This window comes from Oxyura jamaicensis, chromosome Z (genome assembly GCF_011077185.1).
Source record: "Oxyura jamaicensis isolate SHBP4307 breed ruddy duck chromosome Z, BPBGC_Ojam_1.0, whole genome shotgun sequence".
In the NCBI taxonomy this organism is placed as follows: domain Eukaryota; kingdom Metazoa; phylum Chordata; class Aves; order Anseriformes; family Anatidae; genus Oxyura; species Oxyura jamaicensis.
In genome coordinates this window covers 18,440,304-18,468,108 of record NC_048926.1, presented here as the reverse complement: position 1 = coordinate 18,468,108, position 27,805 = coordinate 18,440,304, and the positions used below count along the sequence as shown (strand labels likewise).

The following is a 27,805-nucleotide window of genomic DNA, read 5'->3' as shown; positions in this document are numbered from 1 at the left end:
TTGTAGATGCTTTACTTGTATATTTGCTTTAGTTGTGTCAACTATTTGTATGTATGTTCATTAGCTGAACTGGTGGGATGTGCCAAGGAAGAAGGGATTTTCATTTCATTCAGTTTGGAGCTATCCCCATTACCACAGATGATTGGACACAAGATTTAAAAAAGATTAAATCATTAACAAGAGGTTGTATCTTGCTGTTTAATATTTTCCTCCCTATTGTTTGCATGTGGCCTTACAGTAACCACCACGAGGGGGCTGCTGCAGCACATTGCTGTGCTGGCTGAAGTCTTCATTTCAAGCAGGAGTCTACAGTTCTTAGGCAATTAGTTAAGTACACAGTGTATTCTTTCAAAATTTACAGAACATTCAGAGTTACGAAATACTCCCATGCTATTTAATGCATGTGTACTTAAAGAATTTTTATATATTAGAAATGAGCAGATATACCTGTAACCTAAGGATGCCAATTAGGTAGACAATCCCAGTATTAAAAACGAGAAATTCAGAAGAAGGTAAATAATTTCTCATGTTTCTGTTTAAATAATCTTGGGGTGTGTTTTTCAAATTTAAGGTTGCTCATGAAAACAGCTCTTCATCTGAGATTGTGTTCACAGTAAGGCAGCTTCCAGTACATGGATACATTCGGAAATTTTCATCAGAAGGAAGTTATCTGGGTGCCGACCAAAAGCCAGTTCTGACCTTCACACAGCAAGATGTTGATGAGGGCAAGGTTCAGTATGTGCAGACTGTTTCTGACCAACTAAATGACCATTTTTCTCTGGACGTGACCAATGGTGTCCAGACAGTGAGTGGAATTGAAATCTCTGTAGACATCATTCCCAGAGTGATTCCCTTGGAAGTACAGAACTTCACAGTAACTGAAGGCGGCTCAAAAGCCCTGGTGGAAGACTATCTAAAAATTTCTAGTAGACACTTTGCAGGACTCAGCTGTGAATTTATTTTAGTTGAGCAGCCAAAGCATGGTTATATTGAAAATTCTCGTGTTCCTGGAATAAAGTTAACCAAATTTACCAGAAAACAGGTAATGTGTTTAGATGCACTGTGCTGTAGTAAAGATTCATTGCTAAATGTGAATTTTTGTCTGAAGTGGGAGGGCTTGGTGGGAGGTGGTGAGATGCATGAGTTTGAGCTTTGTTTTTGTACCAAAGATAGCAGTTGCTATCTGCAACTCAAAGAGAGCAGCTGCAGTTGCTCTCTTGTCAGTTTGTGTAGAGAGGTAGGTGGCCAGTTTTAGTGGCCTACCCCATCAGTTCCTTGTGTGCCACTGGTCACACATACTAGTGTGCTATAATCGTTAGAAACTCTTGAGCAGCTCATGCTAGGTAAAAGATGTTGGAACTCTGGAAACCTAAGGCAGGCAGTGGGTACATCTTGGAAAGAGCCGACCAGAGGAAATGTTATGTAGATTGAACAAGGAGGGAAGTGGAAACAATATGTATATTTTTAAAGTTATTTGTTTGCTCAAAGAGAATGTGTGTATGCATGATAAGCTAATTTTCAGTTTGTTAGTTCTAAGAAGCAAAATTATATAAGTTACCATCTGCTACTACTCACTATTTTCAGTTTATAACTCCAAGGAAATGTTGTGGTAAACACAGTGGGATTGGATTTTCCGTTTTTCCTTGAAGGTGAGTACAAATGAATTCTTGGAAGTCATAAAAAGTTGAGGCTATAAATCCAGATCGGCATGACTAGATTTACATGCTTCTATTTTTTAATATCACATTCATTTTCTTTTAGCTTCCTCATTTTTCAGCTTGTTCTATTTTTCAGGTGGAACAAGAATTAATCTACTATGTTCATGATGACAGCGAGGAACTGACAGACAATTTTACTGTTATGGTAAATAACACAGAACTGTGGAAACAAAGTTTGCCCCAGACTGTGTTTGTAACAGTTAAAGCAGTAAATGATGAAGCTCCTGTTATAAAAGTTAACAGAATTCTTCAGGTAGGTCTGTGATCATTTTAAAATACTGATTTCTAATCTGATATCATTGAATTTACTTTCATTTACAGAAAGTGAGGTTTGTATCTACTGGAATATTCAGTGCAATAAATGTAGTCCTGGGATTTAAATTCAATAGTTTTAATGAAGGGATAGAGTACATGGGTAATTGGTATTTAGGGTGAAGAATGAGAAATGTTTAGGAGAGGTCATTAAGAATGTTTTCTGCTTCTGTAGTGTAAAGCAGACTAAGATTATCTAGAGGGCCCACTGAGCTTTCTTGTAACTTTAAGGATACATGAAGTCTCTTGGGCTTTTGGGCTTTTGGGGTTGGGCAGCTTGTACCTCGAGCAATATTGTGTTTCTGTGTTCTTCGCTAGGGTGTCTTCAGGGATGTTAATACAGACAGCTAAGAAAAGTACCAAGAACAGTGACAGAGTGTAAACCTCTTTGCATGGCTTTCAGCTTCTGCTCATCTTGCTATTAAATATACTGAAGGTCAGACCTGCTGAGGTGCAACCTGCTGCTTGCTCCTCCCTGAACCCCCAGTTTGCTCTTCCCTAAACCCCCAGTGGGACAGAACAGAAGAAGAGAGCAGCATTCTCACTTGTACATCATTAGATAATTGACTACATGTTGGGTATTCCTGATACAGAACAGGAATGTTCCCTTAGTAAGACTTTCACAGCCTGTAAAAAAGTTCTAACTATATAGTAATACAATGCAGTCAGTAAAAATCTAGGCTGGTAGAGGTCACCGAGGTATTATTGCAGACACTGAAGCTATTATTGTTTGATACAGTGAGGTAAAAAAAGCCATGTGTTAACTTGTTTCTAGTTCCTTCCCCCTGCCAATTACTGAAGAAAATTATAAAATTGTAGGCTGATGCTACAATTTTTGCCCTTAATAACCATAGCTGGCTTTAATCTTCTAGTCATGAAAAAAGTCACTACTGTCACTTCAGTACTTCAGTGCTTTTTTTTTTTTCTTTTTTTTTTTTTCTTTTGTTCTTTTCTTCTTTTATCCTCTCATTCTTCCTCATACCCCTTCCTCCCTGCTTCCCCATCAGGTTATTTTGAGGCTGCATCATTCGCAATGCTGCAGTTTAAAAGTTGGTGGCACCTATAGCATGAATTTAATTTTACACATTTAGTCATGTTGCTTAGGTAGAATGGGTTGCTGTGGAGATGAGCGTAGCCTTGAGTTGTGTATGCAGCATTTTTGCAGGAGAAAAGATGTAATTTTTAAGCAGCAGTAGTGGTAATACCGTGCATCTTCACAGTGATGGCAGCAAGCCTGTGATAATCTGCAGATGCCCACAGCACAGGACACCCTACCCAGTGCCGGTAGAAGGGCAAACTATTCACTAGCATTCAAGTGGTAAAGTAAAATCTTCCTTGGTTAAATTAATCACATTAGTACTCGGTAGGTATCAGCACAGCACATTGTAGTGTTGAGTATGGGGGATGTATGTCAGTCTGGTCTCTTTCTGTGTCTCCCCTCTGGTACAGTGCAGGCTTTGAACTGCCGTCTGTTCAGAGCACTGAGCCAGCGTAGTGCACTGCAGTACATCCCGTGGCTTTTTCTAAAAATGGCTTTTAAGTCTGGGCTTCACAAGAACAATGATAAAACAGCTGAACTTACCCAAAGTTGGTCCTCTCTGCTGTGCAGGCAGTTTGCATATCCAGAGCCATGATGTTGCCTTTGCGCCTGTGGCTCTGCCAGTCATGCGTAAGCTTTTGCTGAGAAATAAGCTTTAGTTTTGTTACGAGCGTGTACCTAATAACATACATATGTTGGATTCCTGTGCATGCTGAAATAAAGGTGGCAGATGAGTTATGTACTGGGAGGAATACACATTAAGATCATCCTTCTTCAGAGCATCCTCGCACATCCCAAATAGTGCTGCTAAACACTGAGATGAGCTGGGCATTCCTGTGTAGGAAGGTACTTGCTGGCCTGATGTTCTAGCCAAGCAGACCCTGCTCTGCAAGGACACTGCTAGTGGTGCATGAATGTTGAGTAATGAACCGTGTATTGTTTTCGAAAAGGCAGTACTTTTGAGGCATCTCTAACATCCCTTATTCAAACCACTGTGTCCATTGTATATGTTGAGGTTATGAACACCACAGAGAGTCTCAAAGGACACACAACCAAATATTTTTTGGGGTTGTTTATGGTTTTCTTTAGGAAGTGAAAGTAATTTATTTATTATTTTTATTTTTTTTAACCTTTGGCTGAGAATTTATGACATGCTGAAGTATTTACATTAACATAACATATGAGATCCAGAAAGTTTTATTCTAGTGATAGCTTTTGTTGTGCATGCCAGTAATCCTTGCATTTATTTTACAGCTTTTCCATTAAAACAATAAATGCTTGTGGGATTCATATATAGCAATTTATACATCATCTCCTAAAATTCTGGTTGGTTGTATTGTTTTTATGTTTTGTTTGTTTGCTGTAGTGGGAACAGGAAAGAATAATGTGGTAATTCCAAGATAATCAGTATCCGGGCCTTATTTGCTCAATTTATTTCTGCATTTAGACATATTTATCAGTAGTGATGCTCTGAAATGACTGCATCATCTTGTTGCCACAAGAGGGCCATATTTTCCTAACAATAGATTTGTTTTTTTTTTAAAATCAAACACTGATTTTTTTTTTTTTTTTCCTTTAAATCATTCACTTTCTAGAGCTTTAAAATGGCTGTGAATATAGAGTGTCTGGTGGCGTATGTAGCACGGAAGGAATAACTGATAAGCTGAATGCTGTAAGCAGAGCAGAATGGATTTATTTCCCAGCGGTCAGGGTCGTGAACCTTTTTTTGGACCATATCTGTGGAATGTTAGGCAAATGCACAATTAGTGTATTGCTACATCCTAGAAGTTCAGATACAGTTTTCATGGTGCCCTTCAAGGAGGGCTCGCTCCCAGATGTGGAAAATAAGCCACTTGCACAGTATTTGCAGCACTCTGAGTGTCTGCTTCCCTACAGCCCTTTGCAGATCTTGTATCTCCTTTCATTCCTTGAGGATCATGTTACGGGTCACAGAGGACCTCAGCATGTGCAGTACTTTAAAAAGCATTGAAAGCATTGTGTTAGTGTGCTGGAACAATTGAAATAAACACTGGCTTTATAGGAAAAAAAGCTGAAATTTTCCTTTAATAAGAGATTTTTTTTTTCAAACTTACATTTAACCTGAGTCATATGCAATATTTGCATGGTCCTTTCTTATGCTTTTGCATATACTGTATGTGACGTCTTATTTTCTGTGCAGAATAGTCTGAATTGAGTGCTACTGACATGAGTCAAAAGGTCTAGTTATGAAACCAGTGGCACTGATGACATTTGGTGCTGCTTTTGGTCAATCAGCCTTTGCTTAGTTCTCATCTTGTGTTTTCACAGGTGGCATCTTCCATCAAACTTAGATACTAGTAATTACATTTCAGAGAAATACATATTTCAAGGGAGAAAATAACAATTTTCTGGTTGCAAGACGTTTTCTACTACAAAATGTAACACATATATTTCCAAACTTATCTTCCTAATTAGAAAATATATAATTTCATCTTAGTATCTCTTCTCCTGTGGAACATATTTCGTGACACAATCTAGGCCAAAATCTTTCTTCTATTGAAGTGTCATGTCAAAAATCCCAATGACTTTAAAAAAAAAAACAACAGGGATTCATCCATAGTTTTTATTAAAAATAATATTGATACTTAAGGAAAAATCCGACTGATGATTTTGTTTCTGGCAGAAGTGCCCTTTTTTCAAGGATCATATTTCCTCTTTAATCACTTGGTATGATGTTTCTACCAAATATTTGTTATGTGAGGCCCTAGGAAGACAGAGAGGAATGATGTAGTGTGTGTTTTGAACCTCAGGATAAGTTTTTTAAAGGCTCAGACTTTTAAGATTATACACTGTGATATGGACTCTGAATGGAAAGAATTGACATGGACATTCTGAATATTTAGAAATTTTACTTCATTTTGAGATAAATACATATTGTCCTTTGTTAGTACTTTTGTCTATATTCTAACTATATATAGAGATGAAGAGTAAAGTGAGCTGTTGTTTATCGTTTCCAGATAAGAAATGATCTAATGAGATGTGAATGAAGCTGAGACATCAGTTCTTTCTGCTCAAAAAAAGAATGTCAGTTTGTGTGTGTCTTAAGCTAAAAAACAAAAAAACACCAAGCATGTTGATGTACTAGAAATAAGTACTAGGTTTTGAAGCATCTTCCCAAATACTAGTTATTTATTTTGTCTGTCTGCATGACCTTGCAAAGCGCTAAGCAGCTGTTAGAGGTGATGGTTCTTTCCTCTGCCACTAGACTGAGCATCTCTGTGGTTAGTTTGGTACACTAAAAAAGGGCTTTTAATGCACTGTTAAAAGGAAATAATGCAGCAACAAGTGTTCCATTTGTATTAGAGATTGTGCTGTCCTTGGAATGTTTTTCTTTCTTCTTTCTTCTTTCTTTTGCTAGTGAAAGTGGAGTGTATTGAATGCTGTGACTGCTGTGAAGTACATGACATTCATGTGTATGTGTTGGATGGCAACTCCTTGACTGAGTTATCAAAATACAGTTTTGTTTTGTTTGTAAGAGTTTGGGTGGTGCTTGACAAATAGAGCACTTGTGCTTCAGCTTTCAAAAACCGAAACTGATGGAGTATATGTTTGCTTGTCTTATTTTGTGATCTTGTTTTTTGAAAACCACGTCAGCATTAACCACTCCAGTCCATGATCAGAAATTTGGATGGACAATAAGGAAATCTGTCATAGCTAGTGCTGGCATAGCTAGTGCTAGTGCTGTACAGCATAAATCTTTTTTTTTTTTTTTTTTTTTTTTTTGGAGGGGGCGGAGGGGCATGTCTTCTTTGTTTCATATACTTGCATTTCTTATTCTTTATTTTTTATTTATTTTTGTTTTTCTAGGTCTGGGTGGGTTCAGTCACAGAAATAACTGCTGATGACCTCTATGCAGAAGATAAGGACTCCTCACCGTCAGAACTGATATATTCAATTACTCCACCTAACAATGGGCACTTGGCTCTGAAGGATTATCCAAACAAGAGCATCCTTAGTTTTACTCAGGCTCATGTACTGGAAGGGCAGCTGTTATTTGTACACAGTGGTATGTAGTTTCAAAAAATACCACCTGTTGACAGTATACTGCTCCTATTCAGTCTATTTGTGTTTGTAATCCTTTGAGAATCTCCTTGTCATGTCACAAAAATCTCAGGCTGCTAGTTATGTGATATACATGGTCTCACAAGAGAGCAGAGAAGGTCCCACACACTTAAATATATGCTCACCAAGAAAGCCTGGTGTTCTGTTGGAAGAAGTACTAGTGGTTCAGCTGGTAGCAGTCTTCTTACTGAATCCTTTGTTTGCACTAAGGGAACATCACCATGCAGTTTTTAGAGATACAAAATCAATGTTTTGAACCGTTGTTTTGACCATTGTCATTGAGAATCATCTGATTTTTTTAATTTCTTTTTGGTCTTGGTGCACTGCTGAGTTATTCACAGACTGGCAGTCTCTCAGATACATGTCACAGTACACTCATGTTCCTAAGGAGCTCAGGGCAATAAAGTCATGGCTCACCTGGGTAATGTGAACCTCCCTTCAGGCTGTGAATGAATTCAGCTTTAACCATTGACTCTTTTACGGCAGTGGTATGAGCTAGAGATTGGGTTATTTATGCTGCTGCTACAGAAAGAATGTGTGGGCCATATGAAAGAAGTCAGAGTAGCCTCCTAGATCCTTAAGTGGCAGCAGTGCTTAGAAGCTGCAGGAATGAACATCCCAGTGGGGTTCCAGTCTGAGGAACACGTGGGGCTTTTATGAGGCAGTAGCTGCTATTCTCCTGCCCCAGCTCTATAACTGGATTGTACCAGCTGGAAGGAGAAGAAAGGAGGTGCTAGAAAGGGAATAAACTTTTCTGCTGTGGGCAAGGAGACGGAAGAGGTCCAGAACTGCCTCACCAGCCCTTGGGTGAGGTGGAATTACTTCCAGGTCTCCCTTGGATCCCACAGTCACTTCAGGTCTGTACAACACATGCAACACAAGGCTCCATGAGGCTTGCTGCAGGTTAAAGTGCTCTAAAGTGCTCTTCCAGTGCAGTGTCTTGCTGAGTGCATATGTGTTGCTGAAGTTGCTTTACAAGCAGCTGTTGGTGAGCTGTTACTATCCTACTCAAATAATTTGGTCAGGAGATGAAAGGTCAAGAACATAGCAAAAGTGAGCCAAGCTGTTTATGTTTTCCCAAGAGAGGCTTTGATATGTAAAAACTTCAGTGGTGGTAGGAAGATGGTAGTCTGAGTGTGAGGAAATTAATTCACTCTGTGTTCCAGAAAGGGTGAATGCACATCTGTAGCCTTAGGAAGTGAATCTTGATTAACAAAAGTAAAAACAATAGCAAATTTCATTTTTCAGTGAGTGGGAGCGTGGGATGTACAGTAAATCTGAAATGTAAAATTGCCCAGTTCATGCATCAGCTCTTGCAGCTGCTCTGGCAGCATCATCACCTTCAGTGTTTCAGAAAGTACTCTTGACATTTCACTTCTTTTCCTTCCTCAATCTGAGATTTTTTCCTCCTTCAGCCTGGACTGTTATTGTAAGTGTGCTTGCTCTGCTGATCTTCCTCTTCCCAGCCTTGTCCTGGAGCCTTCCATTACCTGTTGGTGTCATGATGCTTCTTAACCTCCTTTTCAACTGCTCTGTCACCTTCAGTCTTCTGTTGTCTATGAGCTTCCTTGGCTCCTCCTGGGAAGTACGCCCATTTCTTGTTCTCCACAGCCTGGCTTCTACTTCTCCTACTCACTGTCAGCCTTTCCAAGGGGCAGTGCAGCATCTTCTCGGCTGACTCTTCCACCCACTGGCATTGCTTGCTACAGCTGTCAGAGGGCTTTTTTAACTGTACATGGCACTGGCTTTCTATCCTCAGGGTCATTTACAGTACAAAAGAAAGATTGCTTTTATGCCTTTAACATTAGTCTTCGTAAATTTTTCCCTTCATCTTTGCTGTCTTGTGAATTACCTTAGGCTTATTGTCTGCTGTGAGTTTCAAATCTACCCCTTTGTTCTTAGGTTTTCCCCTTAAATCTTTTGTTTGCTATAGCATAATGCAGAACCAGATCATACCTTTCCTTTTCTGTATCACTCTTTCAGTGTGAGAATGCTTTCCCTTTTCCACCTTCCCTTCCCTCCAGGGTGATCCTGCCCAGCTTTTGCAGTTTGGGGTCTGCCCTTAAACCCTGCCACTGTTTTTTCTCAGGACAGGACTGAAATGACCTTGTGTAAATTCTGAAGCCTCAGTGTCTTCTCAGTGCAGTTTTTACAACACTCATTCTGGTGTCCTTTTTATCACCTCTGATCAGATATCCCTTTAAAAATTAATTGTGTTAAAACAATACATGCTCCACCCTAGCAGCAGGATTTAGTTCTCTTCCTGACTCTGTCAATGACAAAATGTCTGATTGTGTCAATCAGACAGTTGCTCTACATTAGCCAAAAAAATAAATGAAGCTGAGTAAACCTTTTTTGACCAGCTTGAGGCAATTAGTAGACTCTTAAGTGCTTGTACATTTTTATGAAAAGAAAACATCAGAAAATACTTTTAAAATAAGAAAATGGTAAGGCATGATTTTTCAGAGCTGCTTTGGTGCCTGGCTGAATATGAGAGCATTGCCTAGGGGTGCTGTGAACTATAATCTTAGAACCCACATTTGATTCTTCTGATAGGTTAATTTAGAGTTAGGCAAGGAGTTCTGATCTTTAAATTAAAATCCGTGGCAACATTTCACTTTCAGGATACATGTTCATGTAGCAATATCTCATACCTACATTAGGCAAAACAAGCAGGAGGGTAATGGTAACCATTTGCAACAGTTAATGTTTTAATTTTTTATTCTCTCTTTCTACCTAATTAAACACTCTGGCACTGTCAACATAAAGCCAGTCGTAGGAAGCACTAAACCCTCAGTAAGTCAGTTTTGAAAGATGCACTTCTACAGGAATCTGCCCAGTCTCCTGGAGGTATTTTGCCATTACTGTGTGCCAAAGTACATATAGGTGTTAAGATTAAAGAAAAAAATGTGCATTTATTATGAGTAAACATAACCTCTGAAATAATTTAAGCTGTGACAACATATCCTATTCAACAAAGCTGAAGGAGAGCAAAGAAGCAAAACAAACAACATGTGATTTGATCCAGTCCTTTAAATGCAAATTGAAATGAAAGAATATTCTAGTAGTTTTTCTCCCAAAATTACTTCTATGTCAAAAATGACTGCTTAAGTGCTTGGGTCCTTCCTAAGATGTTAAAAGAGGAGAAAATTTGGGAGCCAGTGTGTCTCCAAGTTTAACTGGGTATCATGTCTGCTGAGGTCAGTGAGGAAAAAAGGGAAGGTGCACTCTGCTTATTTGTAGCTGTGGTATGTATGGCTTTCAGTGTAAGTAATAGCCAGTAGTTCCTCATTGGTGTGCTGTTCTCTGCATTATGAATTTATGTAATTCCAGTTAAGATACAAAATTGCTGATCAAAAACTGCTTTAGAATGACTTTGAATTTATTTCACTTGTAGCCTACAGCAAAAGGTGTCTAGTGTCTATGTGTTTGAATGAAAAATAGAAAAAAAAATAAAAGATTAAAAAATAAAATTATGTTTTTGTTATCTACAGGAGCAATGTCTGGAGGCTTCAACTTTCAGGTAACGGATGGCTTGAACTTTGCACCACGACAGATTTTTAGCATCACAGCCCGGACTCTAGTCATTAGTCTTGAAGTGAACAAAGGACTCGGAGTCTTTCCAGGTCTGTGTTTAACACCTTACCATGATTTCATGCACTTGATAAAATTGCATAGGTGCACATGTACAGCTGTACTTGGAAAAATCTCTCTCTGTGCTTTTTAAAAGAACAGTTATGTTGTCTCGAATGTTTTTATTTTATGGTCTTTACATTTTTGATATGCCTGTGTGCTTGGGGTGATGGAATTTGGCAGTAAAATATATGAGCACAGTGTGACAATAAACACTGACTGTCTAAGCTCTCCACATTCCGCATTCAGATTAATTTAAAAGCTCTATATAATATTCATAGAATTAGAGGTGCAAAGTGCTGCTTAGAGTATTCAGGCTGTTTTAAGTGGCTGGGATTTTTGCCTGGCAAAAACAGTAAAGCTTGTGTCCGTTGAACTCTGAACAGCACACTTAAGCTCACCAGGTTTCTAGTTCACTTTCTTACTGCTTGAGCAGAGTTATGGAGAGCAGTGGAGACTCGCTGATGGGTCAGGTGGACTGAACAATTTCAATTTGTATTCATGCATTTGCAGCAAGCTGTGTCAGCAGCTAAGTACTATGTTTAAAGAAATGGTACTCCTGCAGGAGCTGATGAGTACGGAGATTCTCACAGGAGCCATGTATTGCTTTTCATTAGCAAGAGTAATCCCTCATTGAGTTAGTAATCTAACATTAATTGCAGAATTAAAGGAGAAAGAAAGACTAGCCTTCTCTCAGCAACATCTTGTATCACACTTCATGTTAGTGCTTCCTTCTTTCTTCTCTGAACGGGGTTCATACAGCCAGAGGGAGATGGGAAAGCTCTATAGGTATTAATCTGTGTCTTGATATATTAATTCCATGCAGAAAGGGAGCACGTCAGTTTCTAAGACTTCCTGAATATAAAATGCATAAATAAAGGCTTGCAGCAAAAGCTATTTAAACACAGGCAACAAAAAATGAGATTGTAGTAGCATGATCTTCTTCAGTTGATATAAATGAGATTCACATAAATCCACTTAAAAGGCTTATTAATCTGTGATTTCAGTGTGTAAGGTTGCCTTAGGCACAAGGATTTACAGGAATTCCATCTTAAACAAAAGATAATTGTAAGAAAAGTGTGCCTGATACTTCTACCGAGGGAATAGTTTCTAGATTTTCTGTCCATTCTCCAGCTTGGAAGATAACAGTACTTCCTTCAGCACTGCAGGTTGTATTTATCCAAGCCTCCAGTTTCTGCTGAATAGTTGCTTGCTTTGAGTTAGTAGAATTCCTTTACTGGTTTAAAAAAGTACTACTAGCTTCATACCTGTTTGCTTTCTGATATTTTTTAAAGACATTCTGGAGCTGTACAGGTTCCAGTGGTGGAATCACAATTAAAACACTGGTGGTGCCAGTTGCTTAACCCCCACACATAAAGACAATAGCCAGTGTTTTGATATATTTTATAGCACTGTGGGAACTGTTAAGAGACAACTTGAAGAATCTTTCCTCTAGGGAAGTAAAGCTTGAGTATTTTCTGAAGAATTTGCCATGTTTTCATGACTGGGTATAAACTATTTTCTCAGGCATATTGTTTTGCAATTTTATAAAAGCATGTATTGCTCTCTTCTTTTGCAATAAATATAGCAGATTTGTTTATATGGTTTATAGATTTCTTCTGTCCAACAGCAGGTCATTTTATTCAGTGTTCTCAGGAAATTGATAGATATATGAGTTTGTCTTATGTATGCTAGATATCTAGAACGTGATGATTTGCTCTCTTCAGGGAAGCAATTGACTGAAGAAGGAATGAGATGAGCTGTCCCTAGAGAAGAAAAAACTTGTAGGTATTCAGAAGCAGAGCTGCCAAGGTCGGTCAGCACACAAGATGATCCGTAACTATTTAGCAGTGATAGGCAGAATTCTCATACCAGAGTAGTTTCCCAATTGTAAAAGTAGGCAGTAAAAACAGAGGCTAAAATTATTAGGTACTGATAATGGCCTTACGCTATTGTGTTCCGCTTATACAGATTAGCTTGGCCCTACTCTGTCACCCATCCCATCTCTGATCCTTTCTGTAGAATTTGGGTGGTGCTGCTTTGCAATCTCTCCGCTCCTACGCAGGGGAAGAGGCAGGCTGTGCTCTCACTTCCCTTTCCTTTACCCAGTCTACTGGCTGGCAAATAACTGTCTCCTCCCTCTTCAGGTGTTGGACCAGAGCAGAACCACTGCAGGTGCTGGAGAAGGTTTTTCATGTCTCAGGAGAAAAGTGTTCACCCACTTTCAGTGTGGGTGTTCACCACTCACAGGAGACAGTTATATCTGGGGAGATTTCCATTTCACAGGAGAGTGTGGGAGACCAGTGTCCATGGCCCTGATTGGTATTTCAGCCTCTGCTGTGCACTGAAGTCCCTCATGGTCGAGTCCCAGCTCCTGAGAGAGGTCAGGGCTGTTGGGAAGGACCAGGGGCTGTGTGAAAACTTGAAGTAGTTATATCCCTCAGGACAGTGTAACTGTGTTTGCGATTTACTCGGTCTTAATTTGTTGAGGTACTAGGGCCTGATTTGCATAAATGAAGTTATTGAGAAATAACTGTTTGCAGATACACGTGGTCTGATGAACTTTTGCTCTCTGTTCTACATTCCTGATCACATCTGGTGTAGACTGAACACATGGTCATGCTTCCCTTTCTGCCTGTCACATAGAAGAGGGAGAAGAATAGTAGAGAGAAAAGATGGGAGACTTCTTGTATTGGATAGTGTGAGAGGATTTTTCAAATCCTAAGAGACTGCTTCACTTTTCTAAGCGATATGGATACAGAGTGGCAGGGGAAGGTAAAAGTGGGAAAACAGCCAGAAGATTTCATTTTGTAACAGCAACTCTGTTTCAAAGTAGATGTGATTTGAGCCAGGGCACAACTGTTTGTAAAAAGGCAGAATCCTGAGGTTATGGGTGGCTTGCAAAACATTTGCATTCTCCAGCTTGCTTACGCCCTCTCTCCTCTCCCCCACCCCCAAATTTTACAGGAGAAAGATCTTATTTTGGTTTACTCATCTATAAACACTGAGCTTAAGTGGAGATGGTCTGATAATGCAAACCTGAAGGATATGTATTGCTAGTGTCTGAAATTCTGCACTGATATCTATAAAAGTTTGTTGATGAGGAAAAGAAAATGTAAAAAGGGAGGCAGAAATGTGTCAGGGGGAACAGGACTTTGTGAATCTATTGCTCTTCTAAAAGTATTAGTTAACATCAGATTCAGTTTTCTGAGTGTATATCATCAGGAAACAGTACATCAAAAAATCACTAAACCTGTATTTTTAAAATTATTATTATTTTATTCAAGGAAACTATTAAATTTAGTTTTGTCACAGCTATGTCAAAAATTGTCATGGTTTGGCTAAATTCCAGAAAGCTCTTTATAATCTTTAAGTCAGAAGGTACTGGTTAATGCAGTGCTGTGTGTGGTGGTTTTACTCGGGTGGGCAGCCGAGCTCCACCACAACCGCTCTCTCACTCCCACTCCTCAAAGAGGAGCGGAGAGAAAATGATGAAGGAGGCTCAAGGGTTGAGATAAGGATGAGGAGATCGCACAGTAATTATCGTGGTGGGCAAAACAGACTCAGCATAGGGAGATAGTAAGATTTATTGCCTATTACTAACAAGCTAGAGAAGCGAGAAACAAAGGAAAAAAACCAAAAGCACCTTCTCCCCCATCTACCTTCTTCCACCTCCTCCCCCTGAGCGGGGCAGGGGAACGGGTGAATGGGGGTTATGGTCAGTCTATAGCGCTTCTTCCCCACTGCTCCTTCTCAGTCACTCTCATCCCCTGTGCTGTGGGGTCCCTCCCACAGGATGCAGTCCTTGCTGAACTGATCTGGTGTGGGCTTCCCACAGGCAGCAGCTCTTCAAGAATTGCTCCAGATACGGGTCCGTACCATGGGGTCCATCCCTCGGGAGCACACTGCTCCAACCTGGGTCCCCCACGGGCAGCAGCTCCTGCCAGGTCACCTGCTCCTGCGTGGTCTCCTCTCCATGACCTTCAGGTCTGGCCCAGGATCTGCTCCGGCAGGGGTCTTCCACAGGCCGCAGTCTCCATCGGTGCAGGTCCACCTCCTCCACCGTGGTCTCCTCCACAGGCTGCAGAGTAGAACCCTGCTCCACCGTGGTACCCCACGGGCTGCAGGGGGACAGCCTGCTCCACCACGGTCCTCACCACAGGCCGCAGGGAACTTCTGCTCCAGCACCTGGAGCACCTCTCCCCCTCCTTCTTCACTGACCCTGGTGCCTGCAAGGCAGTTTCTCACCCCTCTCACTCTCCCAGCTGCTGTGTGGCGCAGCGTTGTTTTCCCTGTCTCAAATCTGCCCTCGCAGAGGCGCAAACAGCATCACTTATTGGCTCGGCTCTGGTCAGCAGTGGGGCCCTTACCTAACATGGGGCAGCTTCTAGATCCTTCTCACAGAAGCCACCCCTATGGCCCCCTGCTACCAAAACCTTGCCACGTAAACCCACTACACTGTGTATTAAAAGGACCCCTCAGTCCTCCATCCATCTTAATAATACGTTATTTCAGGCCACTATTTCTGTTGTGCAGTGTCCTTCTTATTTGTTTAATTCAGTATTTACTTTTTAAACTTCATTTAATGAAAATTGTCTTTCATATTAATAAAGTGTTGTTCAAGTTTCAGATAATAATTTATTTTGGTTTGGGTGCATTCACCAAAATTTTTGCTTTGTTAAGGCTTTTCTCAGCCAAATCACCCAGCCTTCTGTGGGCAACTGGGATTACTAAATACATTGCCAGTGGTCACTTCAACTGGAGTTTGAATTCAGTTCTAGACATGTAATACAGGGGCAGAGTTTCTTGTATGTGCACTACTCCTTACTTTGGGTTGCCTTTGCAGAAACTAGAATTTAGCAATTACATGTGCTGAAGAGAACTGTACTTTTTCATTTCTGTAAAACAAAGATACTTCATACAGATGTGCTTTTTGATTGAAAACATTGTGGAAGAGTTGTATTGTTTGGAAGTAACTGGAAAAAGGGTAAACCTGCTGATCTTACAAAACATTATTAAAATGCTAAATAGAATAACTAGATGTAAGGGTGATTTGTACATATACAATTTTACCATTTTGTGAAAAATTGCTGTTGCAAATCTAAGGTACTGTTAATTGATGGTTTTTAGGTTCCAGGAAACCTATTTCACAACATGATCTGAAAGCTGTAACCAGTGATGTGACCAATGCAGGAAACAGAACTATAACTTTTATGATTGTAACTTCCCCCAAACTTGGAAGGCTGATCAGAATAAATTCTGATAATACCACTCAGGAAATCCTCAGTTTTACACAGTCTATGGTAAGCATTTACTTTATACTGGATAGTTCAGTGGTAGATTGTAACTTCAAAGGGCATCCCAATTGCTTTTTCCTTGCCTGGTCCATTTATATCTGTTTGGTAACCGAGCATATGTGACCCATCAGTGCGATTGCCCAGATTTGCTGTGTCATTAAATATCTGGCTTGTAGTAATGAATGCAAGAAGAGCCTTTGTTCCCCTCTCTTTGGATACTAGCAGAGTCTTGGCAATTTCCACTGTTTTGCTTGTAACAGTATTTTTTGAGAAGAGCTGTTTTGGTGCCATTAACCGACAGTCAGAGGTTGGAAGCCTTGATTCTTTGGCAGAAGGAGTAGCCTTGTGCTGTATGAAAACTCCAAGTAACAGATTCATTTCAACTGTGCACAGTCCTCATGGGTGTCCCCAAGAGGACTTTTATTGACTTGATTGGCTGTGATATTAAGTGTTTAAAGAATCTTAACTGTGATACAGTACTTGAATGACTAAAACATGGCAGCTCATGTAACTTGATGGAAAACATTATTCTGCAACTGAAATGACACACGTCTATGTGCTGGGTCTTAATGTAGCTGTGTGCTCTGCCCCCTGTAAGTTGTTCTCAGAAAATCTTAGCAAGGGAGATAAAAGGAGCTCGATCATCTGACTTTGCGGAAGGAAAAATTAAGAAACAACTTGGATTTAATCTACATTTACAGATTTAAAAAGTGACTGTTTGACCTGGTAAATGAAATAATGAGAAAATCTGTTGTTTAGAAATAGAAACGTGATCAACAAGACCGAGAAAAAAGTTGGATTTTTATTAATTAATACCAAACTTTGAAACAACCTGACTAATGACACTGTTTCCTTCTGTTCCTAAATTGAACGGTTTTTATGATCATTAAATGAAACAGTTAAGCATGCCAGACAAGATCTTTCAGCTTGAGTTTTGAAGTTTAAATCTCTTTGCCTACAGATATGATCTACATATGTTTATTTGATAGTGCCGTGTCAGAACATGCCACTTTTTCTCTATAGCTTTAATTCTTACTAATATGTAGATAACTTTGCTTTGAACTTTGTAAATTGTGTAAGGATCTGAACTGTAATAATGTGCGTGCGTCTTTTCTCTGTTGGAGGTATTTGTACTGGCCATTTTCACTTCAGACAAGTAGAACTAAGTGATTTATTGCAGGTAAAATTAAGGTATCCTAACCAGCTCACTATTTGTTCTGGCAGAGAATGAGGAATAAGGGGAAGAAAAAAGATCCAAAATAAACTTTCACTGTCTAGTGTGTTATAGCCACATTAAGTTAAATATCAGTGAAAAAATGACAATGATAGTGCAAGCATTTTATATTCTCCATTACACAGAGAATAAGAATTTCAATTTCTGTTTAGTAATAAAAGGCTTGTAAATCTGATTTAATCTGAAAGTTTTTGAGTTAGTTTTGTTGTTTGGCTCCATTGGCTTCATTCTGTATTGTAGAACGTGGAATTTTACTTCTGAAAGGTAGTATTCAGCTAGATTAAAAAGAATTTATTACTTTTGCTGAGGTGCATCTTCCTTATGTCCAGAGGCTTATTGCCCTGTGGCCAAAAAAAAAAAAAAAAAAAAAAAAAAAGATAGAAGAAGAAGCTGAAGTCAGTATTGCATTCCAATGAAGTTTTTCAAGAACAGTTGTTTTGTAGCCAATGTAAGGAAATTAATTGTTCTTTAAATTCAGTTGAATAGCAGTAGTTCATGAGTTGTTTTTTCTCTCTGACAGTGCGTTCTATGATAACTTAGAAGTATTTTCATCTTGCAGCAAGCCACAATTCCATCATTACATTTAAAGTCATTTCAGAGGTAAACAAGGCAATGCTAACCCATTCCATTTTCTTGTCAGTGCAGATATTAGCATGGACTTGCGACTTACTAAAAAAAAGGTAAAAAAAAATTAGAAAGATTAACAGTTGATAACTAAACACCACTGAATTTATAGGATGTCATGCCTATTCTTGTTACATTAATTCGCTTTCTCCAAATTGAAGTCCTAGAGGCATGCTTTGGGAGGTTATCTTGAAAAAGCACAACCTTTTAATACTGCTTCTGTGTGTTTTGTCCTATAATAACCAATTAAGGATTAAATCGGTATTGGGAAAGCATAAACCTGGTGATGTACATGTAGGATTTTATCACATCAGTCTGAATTCTATGGACAGTATGGTCAGATGGTTTTGCAGCTGGTGAGAAAACTTGCCCCTGGAAGTCTGTTACCCTAGTGAACTTTGAGGGGACTGTTTCAGTGGTTTCAGGATTAGCTCTGTCAGTAGTACAGATTCAGTAGTACTAAAGTGCTTCATCCGTGATAGCAGCAGAGATTTTTAGTTTTGTTTTTTTGCACCTTTCAAGCATATGTCATGGAAACGCACTAATAGGTTCCTTCAGGTTGTTTGCAGAGCTGTGTAATCCATGTTACAAGTTGTAGACCTAAAACCATCCTAGACAGGGATCTCTTTGGCAATTACAAACTAATATAAGCAAGCCAGGTCAGTAGTTGCCTGAGAAGTTGCCAAGAGTTTAACAGTTAGCTGTCTTTTCTTGAGGTCAGAGGATGAATTATCAAGCAAAGCTGGAATCTAGTGAATGAGATATAGCACATGTTCTAGTCTTGTGGCTCTTAAGAATTCTATTGAAGTTTCAGTGTATGAAGGTATTGATTAAACTTCTGGTGTAGTTTTAGCTGATGAGAATCCTAGTATGATAATACTAGCTTTTGCTTTTGGGCCTGAACAGATGAATGGTTATATCTAGCATAATCTGTTTTTCAGTATGCTTGTCTGGCAACACGGAGTATGTTCAAAGAGAGAAATGCGGGATTAAAAAAAGTTCATAATATAAGCTACATACACAGCCATTGTGTGTAAACTGTGTAAGCTACAAAACCCTTTCTTGAGCAATGGTCTTACGATTTTTTTCTCTCCTTACACTTCTGTATTTAAAATTAATCTCCTTGTGTACCTATTGCTGTCTTTACCCCAAAACAGGTGAATGAAGGTAAGATCATGTATGAGCACTTAGATGCAGAGTCAGCTGGCTGGAGCGCAGAAGATTTCTTTACGTTTACTGTCTCCTCTCCACCGTCAGCTCTGGACCTCCAGGTGTTCCATATTGTCATTTCGTATGAAATTACCAGGCATGGTCAGAACAGTCGTCTTCTAGCAAATACAGGTAAAGATGCTGTGCTATTTGGGCCTTCTGATTGTTTAGGATCTGTCAGCATTCCAATGAACAAATGAGAAAAAAATGAAAGATAGTTTTTCTTTTGTAGCAAATGACTGGAATACTTCCATGACAGTATAGCGTAGACAGTAGTTGCATCACTGCATCTTTAAAAATGTGATTAACCACCTATGTTAGATTCTTCCTACTGCTGTAGTGGGTATCCCCCATTTTGCTGTAATGATAGAGATAATGAAAGAGAGTCATCTGGAGCTTTGAGATACTGATATTTCTTTAATCATGCTCCATGATCAATAGAATATGTAATCTCTTATATGCAAGTCTATTTTAAGAATAGTGATAATATATTTCTAGCCATGACATTTGGGAATCGAGGATACCATGAAAGAGAAATATTTGATTCCATAGTCTCTTTTTTGAGTATCATAATTTTTTGAAACACATTACCTAATTTCTGAAATGTTGCAACTATGAAACAGTCAGTTTCTAAGACATTCTTTTTCTTTCTACTAGGTACCACAGTCCAGGAAGGAGGTAGAGTGTTAATCAACAAAACAAATTTAGATGCCTCAAATCTGTTGATAAAGCTACCTGAGGTACAGCGCTCCATGTATGAAGTCTGGTATCAAGTTGTATCTTTACCCCTACATGGCGTGATTATTGTCGGAGAAAGAAATGTTACAAAAGAAAAACCTAATTTCTCCCAGTACATACTGGACACATTTGGAATTGTATATGTGCATGATAATTCTGAATCACTTAGTGACAATTTCACTTTTGCTGTTTGGTTAAACCTAAAGACCAAGTCTGCAACAAAGCCCCATAGTGAAGTTTTGGAGGAGATATTTAATATCACTGTTGTTCCAGTGAATGACCAAGCTCCAGAACTGAAGACTAAAAGGCTGCACTTGAAAGTCCTGCAGGGAGATGTGTCAGTGCTGGGGTCAGAGAATCTGAAAGTTGAAGACCTAGATAACAGCCCAGCTGAGCTTAAATACACCATAGTTAGCAACCCCAATAATGGTTATTTAGCAATGAAGAGCAATCTCAGTGTCCCTATACAGGATTTCACACAAGCTGATGTTGACAATGGTATGATTTGGTTTGTACAGGATGGAAGTTCTTCCTCTGGCGTGTTTTATTTCAGTGTGACTGATGGTAAACATCGTCCTTTATACAAACTATTCAGTCTTGAAGTAATACCAATTGCTCTTGTCCTGGTCAACCTTACCAATGTTGCACTTCCGCAGGGCCAGACATCTGTCACTATTACTAATGTGCAGCTTTCAGCTGTCTCAAATGGAAAGAGCACTAATATCATGTATGAAATAACTCAGCCTCTAAAGAATGGGCACCTGATGATGGGAAATGAGAAGGTTAGTAAATTTGAACAGGCAGATTTGTACTCAGGAAGACTGTCTTACCATCTGACAAATCTCACTGTGTTCAAAGAAGTACTGGAGTTTATGATATTCACTGCAGAAAGTAATCTGACAGGACAAGTGCTGAACATCACAATGAAGCCTTTAGTGCAAGTTGTATCTGACATGCAGATTTCAAATAAAGCTGTGTATAAATTCAGAAGCAGTGACCTGGATGCTTCTGAGCTAGCTAATTTAACAAACAGTAATCCTAGATTTGAAGTGTTAGTGCCCCCAACTCATGGAAGGATTGTAAAAAAAAGGTTTGTGAATGATGCAGAGTTTGAAGATATTCAGATGTTCACCCAAGCTGACATTGATAGAGGTGTTGTGCTTCTTGACATAGATACAAATATGACAGGCGTTGACCTGTTAAATGATTCATTCACATTTATGCTCAGGGCAGATGATGTTCAGCCTGCTGTTGGCCATTTTGAGTATTCCATAGTGCCATATAGTCCTCCACTTGGGCAGGGTCTTACAGCTGAAGTGCCTTTCATAACCAGCACAACCACTTTAAAGATCCACAGTACCTCAAAGGATGATGCACCAGTTTCCTCCCATAATGAAGAACCCACAGTAGCACCACAGAAGACCGTCCCAAGCATGTTCCCAGGTCAGAATCGCTGGGGATATCTAAATGAGGAAAGTCCATTGCTGAATCTAGCAGTGGGAACAAGGGGATCCGCAGGGATTGAGACCACAGATCGGGCTGATGCCAGTAGTCCCAGAGAGCAAGCAGGTGAAAGCAGCAGCCCTTGGTACATCATTATCCCCCTGGTTCTGGTGTCTGTGCTACTCATCATTGCTGTTATTTCTGTGTGCATTTTGCTAATGTGTCAGAAGAAAGAGACGGCAAAACCACTTGTCAAAAATCAAATGGATGTAATCCTCACTAGTCCAGGTCATTGTCTGGAACGAAGCTTGACTGTACCTACTGTAACGGTGACCCCTCTCTTGAAGGGAGCTGAGCAACGTACAGCCTTGACAGCGATGGCAGTAAGGCACGAACAGTTGCTTCCTACTGTGGTTTCTCCAACTGCAGAACAGCCTTTGCAAAATAGCTGGTTAAACCTTGATCCTGAAATGATCCAATATTGTCGAAAAACAAACCCAACTTTGAAGCGCAGTCAGTACTGGGTGTAGTTTATGGCCAGTTTTGGTCATGCTAATTGAGGTAGCATGGAAAAGAGAATATACATTATTCACACATAATTTGTTCTTTATTATGCTTATTTATTATAAGTCAAATGATGCACTGTTTGTTAGGTGAAACCCAAATACCTGTGAAATAATAATAAAAAGCTTACTGGTTACAGTGGCCATAAAATAAGATTTCCAGTTCATATTTCAGCAAAATTCCCACCTAATTCAGTGCAGAATCTGTCACTGTAGATTTTGAGTGCATCCTGTGTATACAATATTTTTTATTTCCCATGACAGGGGTAAAGTAGAACCTTCTGTTGTGGATTTTTGTATATTTTAACATAATTATTATTTTGAAGAACTAAGTTTGCTATAAAGATCTTGTGTACTTTTCTGAACTGTCATTTCTATTGTAAGAACTTTCAACTGTTTTTACAAGTAATTGTCAAGGTGCTAATCTCTTTAATGTCATTTTGACCTGAAGGCTGTTCAAAGGCCAGTACTAAAGAAACAAAGCTGTGTTACTTTGCCAAGTGTTTATCTGGGTCAGCGAACTTGAAATCTAGAATTCATCTCAGCAATAATTCTACAGCAGTGGCAGTGGATAAGTGTTCTGGTAAAACATTATGAGGTGCTTTTGTATGTTTGTTTGTTTGTTGCTTTTTTCTTGTTGTTTGTTTTGTTTTCGTTATATGTTGCTGAAATCTAGTCTTTGATGTCTGCAGACTGGTAAAATGCATCTGTGACCTCTAATCCACATGGCAAAAACTATGTATCTGACAGCCTGTCTGCTGAATTATCTTTAACCTTAGGTTATGTCTGGAAGTGCATATCAAATTTTCTATTCCTGACTAAGGGCTAAATTCTGCCTTCAGTGAAGCAAGCACATCTCTCTCTGGAGTCTGTGATTTCAGCTAGATGACAGTAGCATCAAGTCCTTTGCTGCACACTAGCATGTGCCGAGGAACTAGAGACAGAAACAATGCTGTGACTAAAAACATACTCCCTTCTGAAGTTTCACAATTCACCCTTCATCTCCTAGAATGCAGATCAAATGTGCCTTACACCCTATGACAAGTACTACCTACTCTAATTTAGCTCTGCTAATAAAATGTGCAATAATTTCTCTGTAAAGGGGATATTTTTATATTTATGGAAATCCAAGCTCAATAGTGATATGCAGTTTCTTGTTAAGAAACTTGACTTCAGAGGACAAATTGACCACTGAACTTCTCATCTATTTTTGTACTTTGCTTTACAGCTTCCAATTAGCTTCTCTGTAAAAACACTGTGCTCAGTGTCAAGATGTCTCACTGCTGCATTATTATTATTAACACTGGAATGACATTTTCATTTGAGCCCAAGTACTGCTGGTTTTGCTTTTATAGAGTGAATGTATGGGACTGAACATCCTTGGTACTATTCATTTCATGGTACTTATTCGCTGTTGTTGCTGCTTGATTGTGTTCTTGGCATTTATATATTTCAGCTGAGGGAAATTTTAATCCGTGAGGAGGGCCAGAGTAAATCACTGCTTACTGCTCTGTCCCAGGAACAAAACGCACGAGCAGTCCTTCTAATTTTTCCCTCTGGAAACAGGCAGGGGGATAAATTCCCTCTGCCAACAGGCAGCCTCAGCTGGCACATTTTGAAGCAATGCATTGTTCAGAGCCCACTCCCAAGAGAGAGGTCAGTGTCTATGAGAAATATACAGGACACATCTTCAGCTGGTTGAGTTAGCACAGCAATAGTGAGTAAGGATGTGAACCCTTTATATGCTCTAACTAAAATACATTTGAACCTGAATACACAATTTTATTTGTCAGTCATTACTATTTTTCCTTGGTGCCATTGTAAGCAGGCTTGAGCTCACCCAGCACTGCCAGTGTAAAAGACTGGGATGCTGAGATGTCCCAGATGGACTGCTGCAGCCCTGTTGTAAAACTCTATATATAGACTTTTTCCATTTTTCCAAAGAAAATATTTGGGACTGTTTTTAGAACCTCTCAGTCAGAGGGGTGGCACTGTCAGCCATTGCAAGAACACCCCAGCATCCTTTGTGGAGGTGCAGTTGCACATCTCCTGCCATTTCCTGAGACCTCTTCTGCTAGCATCAAGCAAACAGCAGCTTCCTCCAGATCCCAGCTGTCAGCGGAGCATTTGCAAAACCCTTCCTCCAAAGCCTTTTAGCTGGTAGCAGGAACCTGATCCCTTTATACCTCCTTCAAGGCTCCACTCCTAAGAGGAATAAAGAATTATAATCCAACACTTCCTGGACACTTAAAGAAGCATGTCTAGCACTTCTCTACCACTGAGACCTTCCTGTCAACAGCAGAAGAAGTTTCATACTCCAACCTACCGTGAGAATAAGTGATGTGTTTCCAATGCAGTACCAAAATAATGCTGCTGGAGTCTGGTGACAAAGTCCTATGGACCCCTGAAAAGGTGAATATAAATATGGAAGTGAAATATGTTGCCATGTATGTCTCATTGTAAAGACAAGGAAGCCCAAAGTTGCTGTGTTCATTGTACAGTGCAGATACAACATAGGGCTGCAGTAATGATGATAATGGTAAAAAAAAGAGATCCCAAGATACTATTGAGTGAATCAAAATATCAGCAATGGATTTAGAACTCCAGAACTGAATGGACCTGCTGAATGTCTGTATTTATATGCTCAGAGCAAGAAATTGTACATGAAAAATACTGAAAAGGTTGCAGAATTTGTGCTGGCTTTTTTTTCAGGTAAGCGTAATGGACTAAACACTGGGTCTCTATTTCAAAAAATGCTTCTGCCTTTCAACAGATGTTCAAGTCAATCAGGCAGTATGGAGTTGTAATGAGTATTGGCTCAATTTCCAAAGCACTGAGACTTTTTTAAAAATTATTAAAAACAATGTAAAGGCCTAAGTCATCAGTGAAGTGTGCCAGCAATCAGTTTGCTCTCTCGGTGCTGCTGTGATACAGCTTTGCCATAATACCTGCCATACTTCGGAACATTCTGATGAGAACTCTATATGGAGAAGTATATTAGTGATTACTGTATTTCATATAAAATGTTCTATTGCAAATTGCATTTGATAATTACATATGTTTTTAAATTTAATATCCTATCCTGAATCTGTATTAAAAAGTTTGAGTGCCTTCATGTAAGCTGTCCCTGTGGACAATACAGAATAGTCCCTGGCAGAGGAGAGTTTGTCTTTTTTTAAAAGTGTAGATACTTAATACAGGTGAGGTAAGCTCTTCTTCGGAGGTGCCCATCTCTTCCTGTTGACTGTAAATGAGTAAGTCTCATCCTCTGTTTCCCAAATAACTATCAATCGAAAAAATCTGCTGGAAAACAAATGATTTGTACTTATGGATTCCTTTTGTGATTCCAGGAACATAGTTAGTTTATGGTCAAGATCTGGTTTGAATTTTTTGGTTATTTCCTTAGCCCTGCAGCTGTGTGTTTCATTTCATGAAGATGTGGTTTATGAAGGATTCCCTTTCTTACCAAATGGAGTTTTAAACTGCAGCAAAAAAGTGCCTTGAACATGTATATAAAATCAATAAATTGTTTTGTTTATAATCCACACACGTAGGTTTTCGTGTTTTCTTTGAAGACCTGCAAAGCACTGTGGCGCAAGAAGAGAACAGGATCCCACTGCCGGTAACAGTGTTCTAGCGAGCTTTCAGATGTTTCTTTTTTAAATTAGACATGTGCTGAGGTCTGTGTCGTGCTGTGCCCAGCACTGTGCCTCTAACATAACGCACATGGCCGGAAAAAGAGAGAAACCTCATCATGCATCCACCTGGCTGTGTTCAGCACTGGCATGAACATAACATCAAAATTAACACATACGTTTGAACTGGCTCAGGCAGCACTGTGTTGGGTGTATTTCAGGATTATTATTTTTTTCTCTTTCAATGCACATGCTTAGAAGGTCTTAAAATATCAGTTTCTTAAATGTTAATATACTAGTGCTGGCTTGTCTCTTTCATAAGGCAGTAGAGAAGCCTCTCATGACCTGTCAGCCATTTGCCTCACTAGTGCTGAATTACTGAGCTGTTTTATTATTAATTGTGGGCCCAGTGTCTAACCAGATACTGAGAAAACTTAAGCAGCTGGTCTTACAGAATAAACTGGTGTGCATCTTGCTTGGCTGCCTGTCTGGGGAAGATCTGAGCATCTGAGCTCACATTGTGAGAGTCCTGGCCCAGTACTGGTGCTGATTATAAATCATTCTTCAAATGTTTTAGGTCAGAAAATGCTGATCTGTTTGACTTCAACAATGAAGAGGGCTGATACTGTTCAAATAAACCTTCTACTCCAGTTATACCAGAGCAGGATTGTTAAACTGGAGGAAGAAGGACAATTTTAACAACTATGTGTTTTAGGTTGATACAATTTTAAACTTAATTTACACTAAAACTGCCTCCCAGCTTCAGGATACTAAATTAAGATACTATTACCCGCTTACCACATGAAATGCTTTGTTTGAGCTGTTTCTCATTTTTATTTAATCAGAACTCAGATGGTTTGTGGTTGTTTCTGTAACTTGAGATGAGGAATTTCTTTTTTGAAATGTCAGAAATTTTGGTGGCAGCCGGAGAGCAGCTTCCCCTGCACCATGATGTAGCTCCTTGACTGTCAGCAAACGTAGAAATCCATAAGCACCAGCTACTGCTTTTGCTGCAATATCCTGTTAAGACCTGAGAGGCCAAATTCAGCAGTGAATCCACTTCAGTGTCCTAAGCTACAGGCCTATATTCTGCTTGTACCATTTTTTTTTTCAAGTCCGCCCTCGTGATGTTATGCTGAAGTACATTCTGTGAATATTTTTAAATGGGCTGAAAATAATTGTCCTGGCAAATTCAATGGAAACTCTATTAATTTATCTTCACTTGTTCGAAACAATCATTCCTGCCAGAGCTTGCGTATCCCAAATGCAGTCCCAGAACAAAATGTTCTTTCATTGCAACTGGTGAAATCTATAGTTTCACATCTGTTTGTCGGGAGACTCGGTATGGTGAAATGCTTGCTTTGCACGCTCATTTCCTCAATTCCAGGCCTGCTTCTTGGTTATTTTTGTGGTAATGCTTTTTACGTGCTAGTAACCACTACCTAAACATGAAATTGTTTGCAGACTGAGGTTTTAGTTGCATCACATTTTCATGGCTTCTCAGAGAGGCATCAGATCTTATAAATTCAATGGGGAGAAATGAAGACTGAGTTGACTGAGCACTGGTATGGAACGAGACTGAGCATCAGAGCTTCCTGAAAGAGTAGAGGCAATAGATCAGAATAAATAAGTTCAATTAATATCAGATGGCTGATTAAACTTTATCTTACATATCAACTTTTATGTATAATACAGAAAAACATATTGCTGAGTGAGATTATAGAGAAGATTAAAAATAATCAGAAGCATCAAAAGTGTGCATTTTATATACAAGCATAAGCTCGAATATGTATAAATGAGGTTGAATCAGTAAGGCAGAGACACAAAGGAAGTTGGTTTCAGACATGCTGGGGAAGCTGCCCTGTTAGCAGGGAGCGCTGGGGAGGATGTTAATTAAAGTCAGGGGTAGCTAGGAGGACAGGACAGAAGTGAATTTGCTGGGGCAGACGGGAAGTTTTAAACCACAGAAGGTCATTTAGCAGCAGAGCCATGGGCTTGTTTGAAAGGCAAAGGTGGTGTGCTGAGCTGTGCCTGTGGGAAGAGAGCTATGACATGCCACAGGGCTTGGGGAAGTCACCTCACTGCCAAAGAAGACCAAGAATCAAGATGACAAGTTTTCTTCACATTCAAGGAAAAACAGCAGTTTAGCAGTTTGCCTTCCTTCCCTCCTTCTTTCCCTCCTTCTTTCCCTCCTTCTTTTCCTCCTTCTTTCCCTCCTTCTTTCCCTCCTTCTTTCCCTCCTTCTTTCCCTCCTTCTTT

The 27,805-nt window shown here is 39.5% G+C and overlaps 1 protein-coding gene and 1 long non-coding RNA gene across 2 annotated transcripts in view; both read left to right on the top strand.

The window, feature by feature from the left end:
- The window catches only part of LOC118156218 (chondroitin sulfate proteoglycan 4-like), a 33,099-nt gene extending 11,182 nt beyond the window's left edge, over positions 1-21,917 (top strand). The window contains exons 4-10 of the mRNA XM_035310091.1: positions 572-1,042; positions 1,795-1,971; positions 6,916-7,114; positions 10,665-10,796; positions 15,934-16,106; positions 19,116-19,299; positions 19,825-21,917. Of these exons, the coding sequence (XP_035165982.1) occupies positions 572-1,042; positions 1,795-1,971; positions 6,916-7,114; positions 10,665-10,796; positions 15,934-16,106; positions 19,116-19,299; positions 19,825-21,878 (3,390 nt within the window). The 3' untranslated portion in view covers positions 21,879-21,917. The remainder of the gene's footprint in view (positions 1-571; positions 1,043-1,794; positions 1,972-6,915; positions 7,115-10,664; positions 10,797-15,933; positions 16,107-19,115; positions 19,300-19,824) is intronic.
- Positions 21,918-23,500: 1,583 nt separating this feature from the next.
- LOC118156220 overlaps positions 23,501-27,805 on the top strand; it is a 24,236-nt gene continuing 19,931 nt past the window's right edge. Inside the window, exon 1 of the long non-coding RNA XR_004746190.1 lies at positions 23,501-24,711. This is a non-coding gene — a long non-coding RNA (uncharacterized LOC118156220). The remainder of the gene's footprint in view (positions 24,712-27,805) is intronic.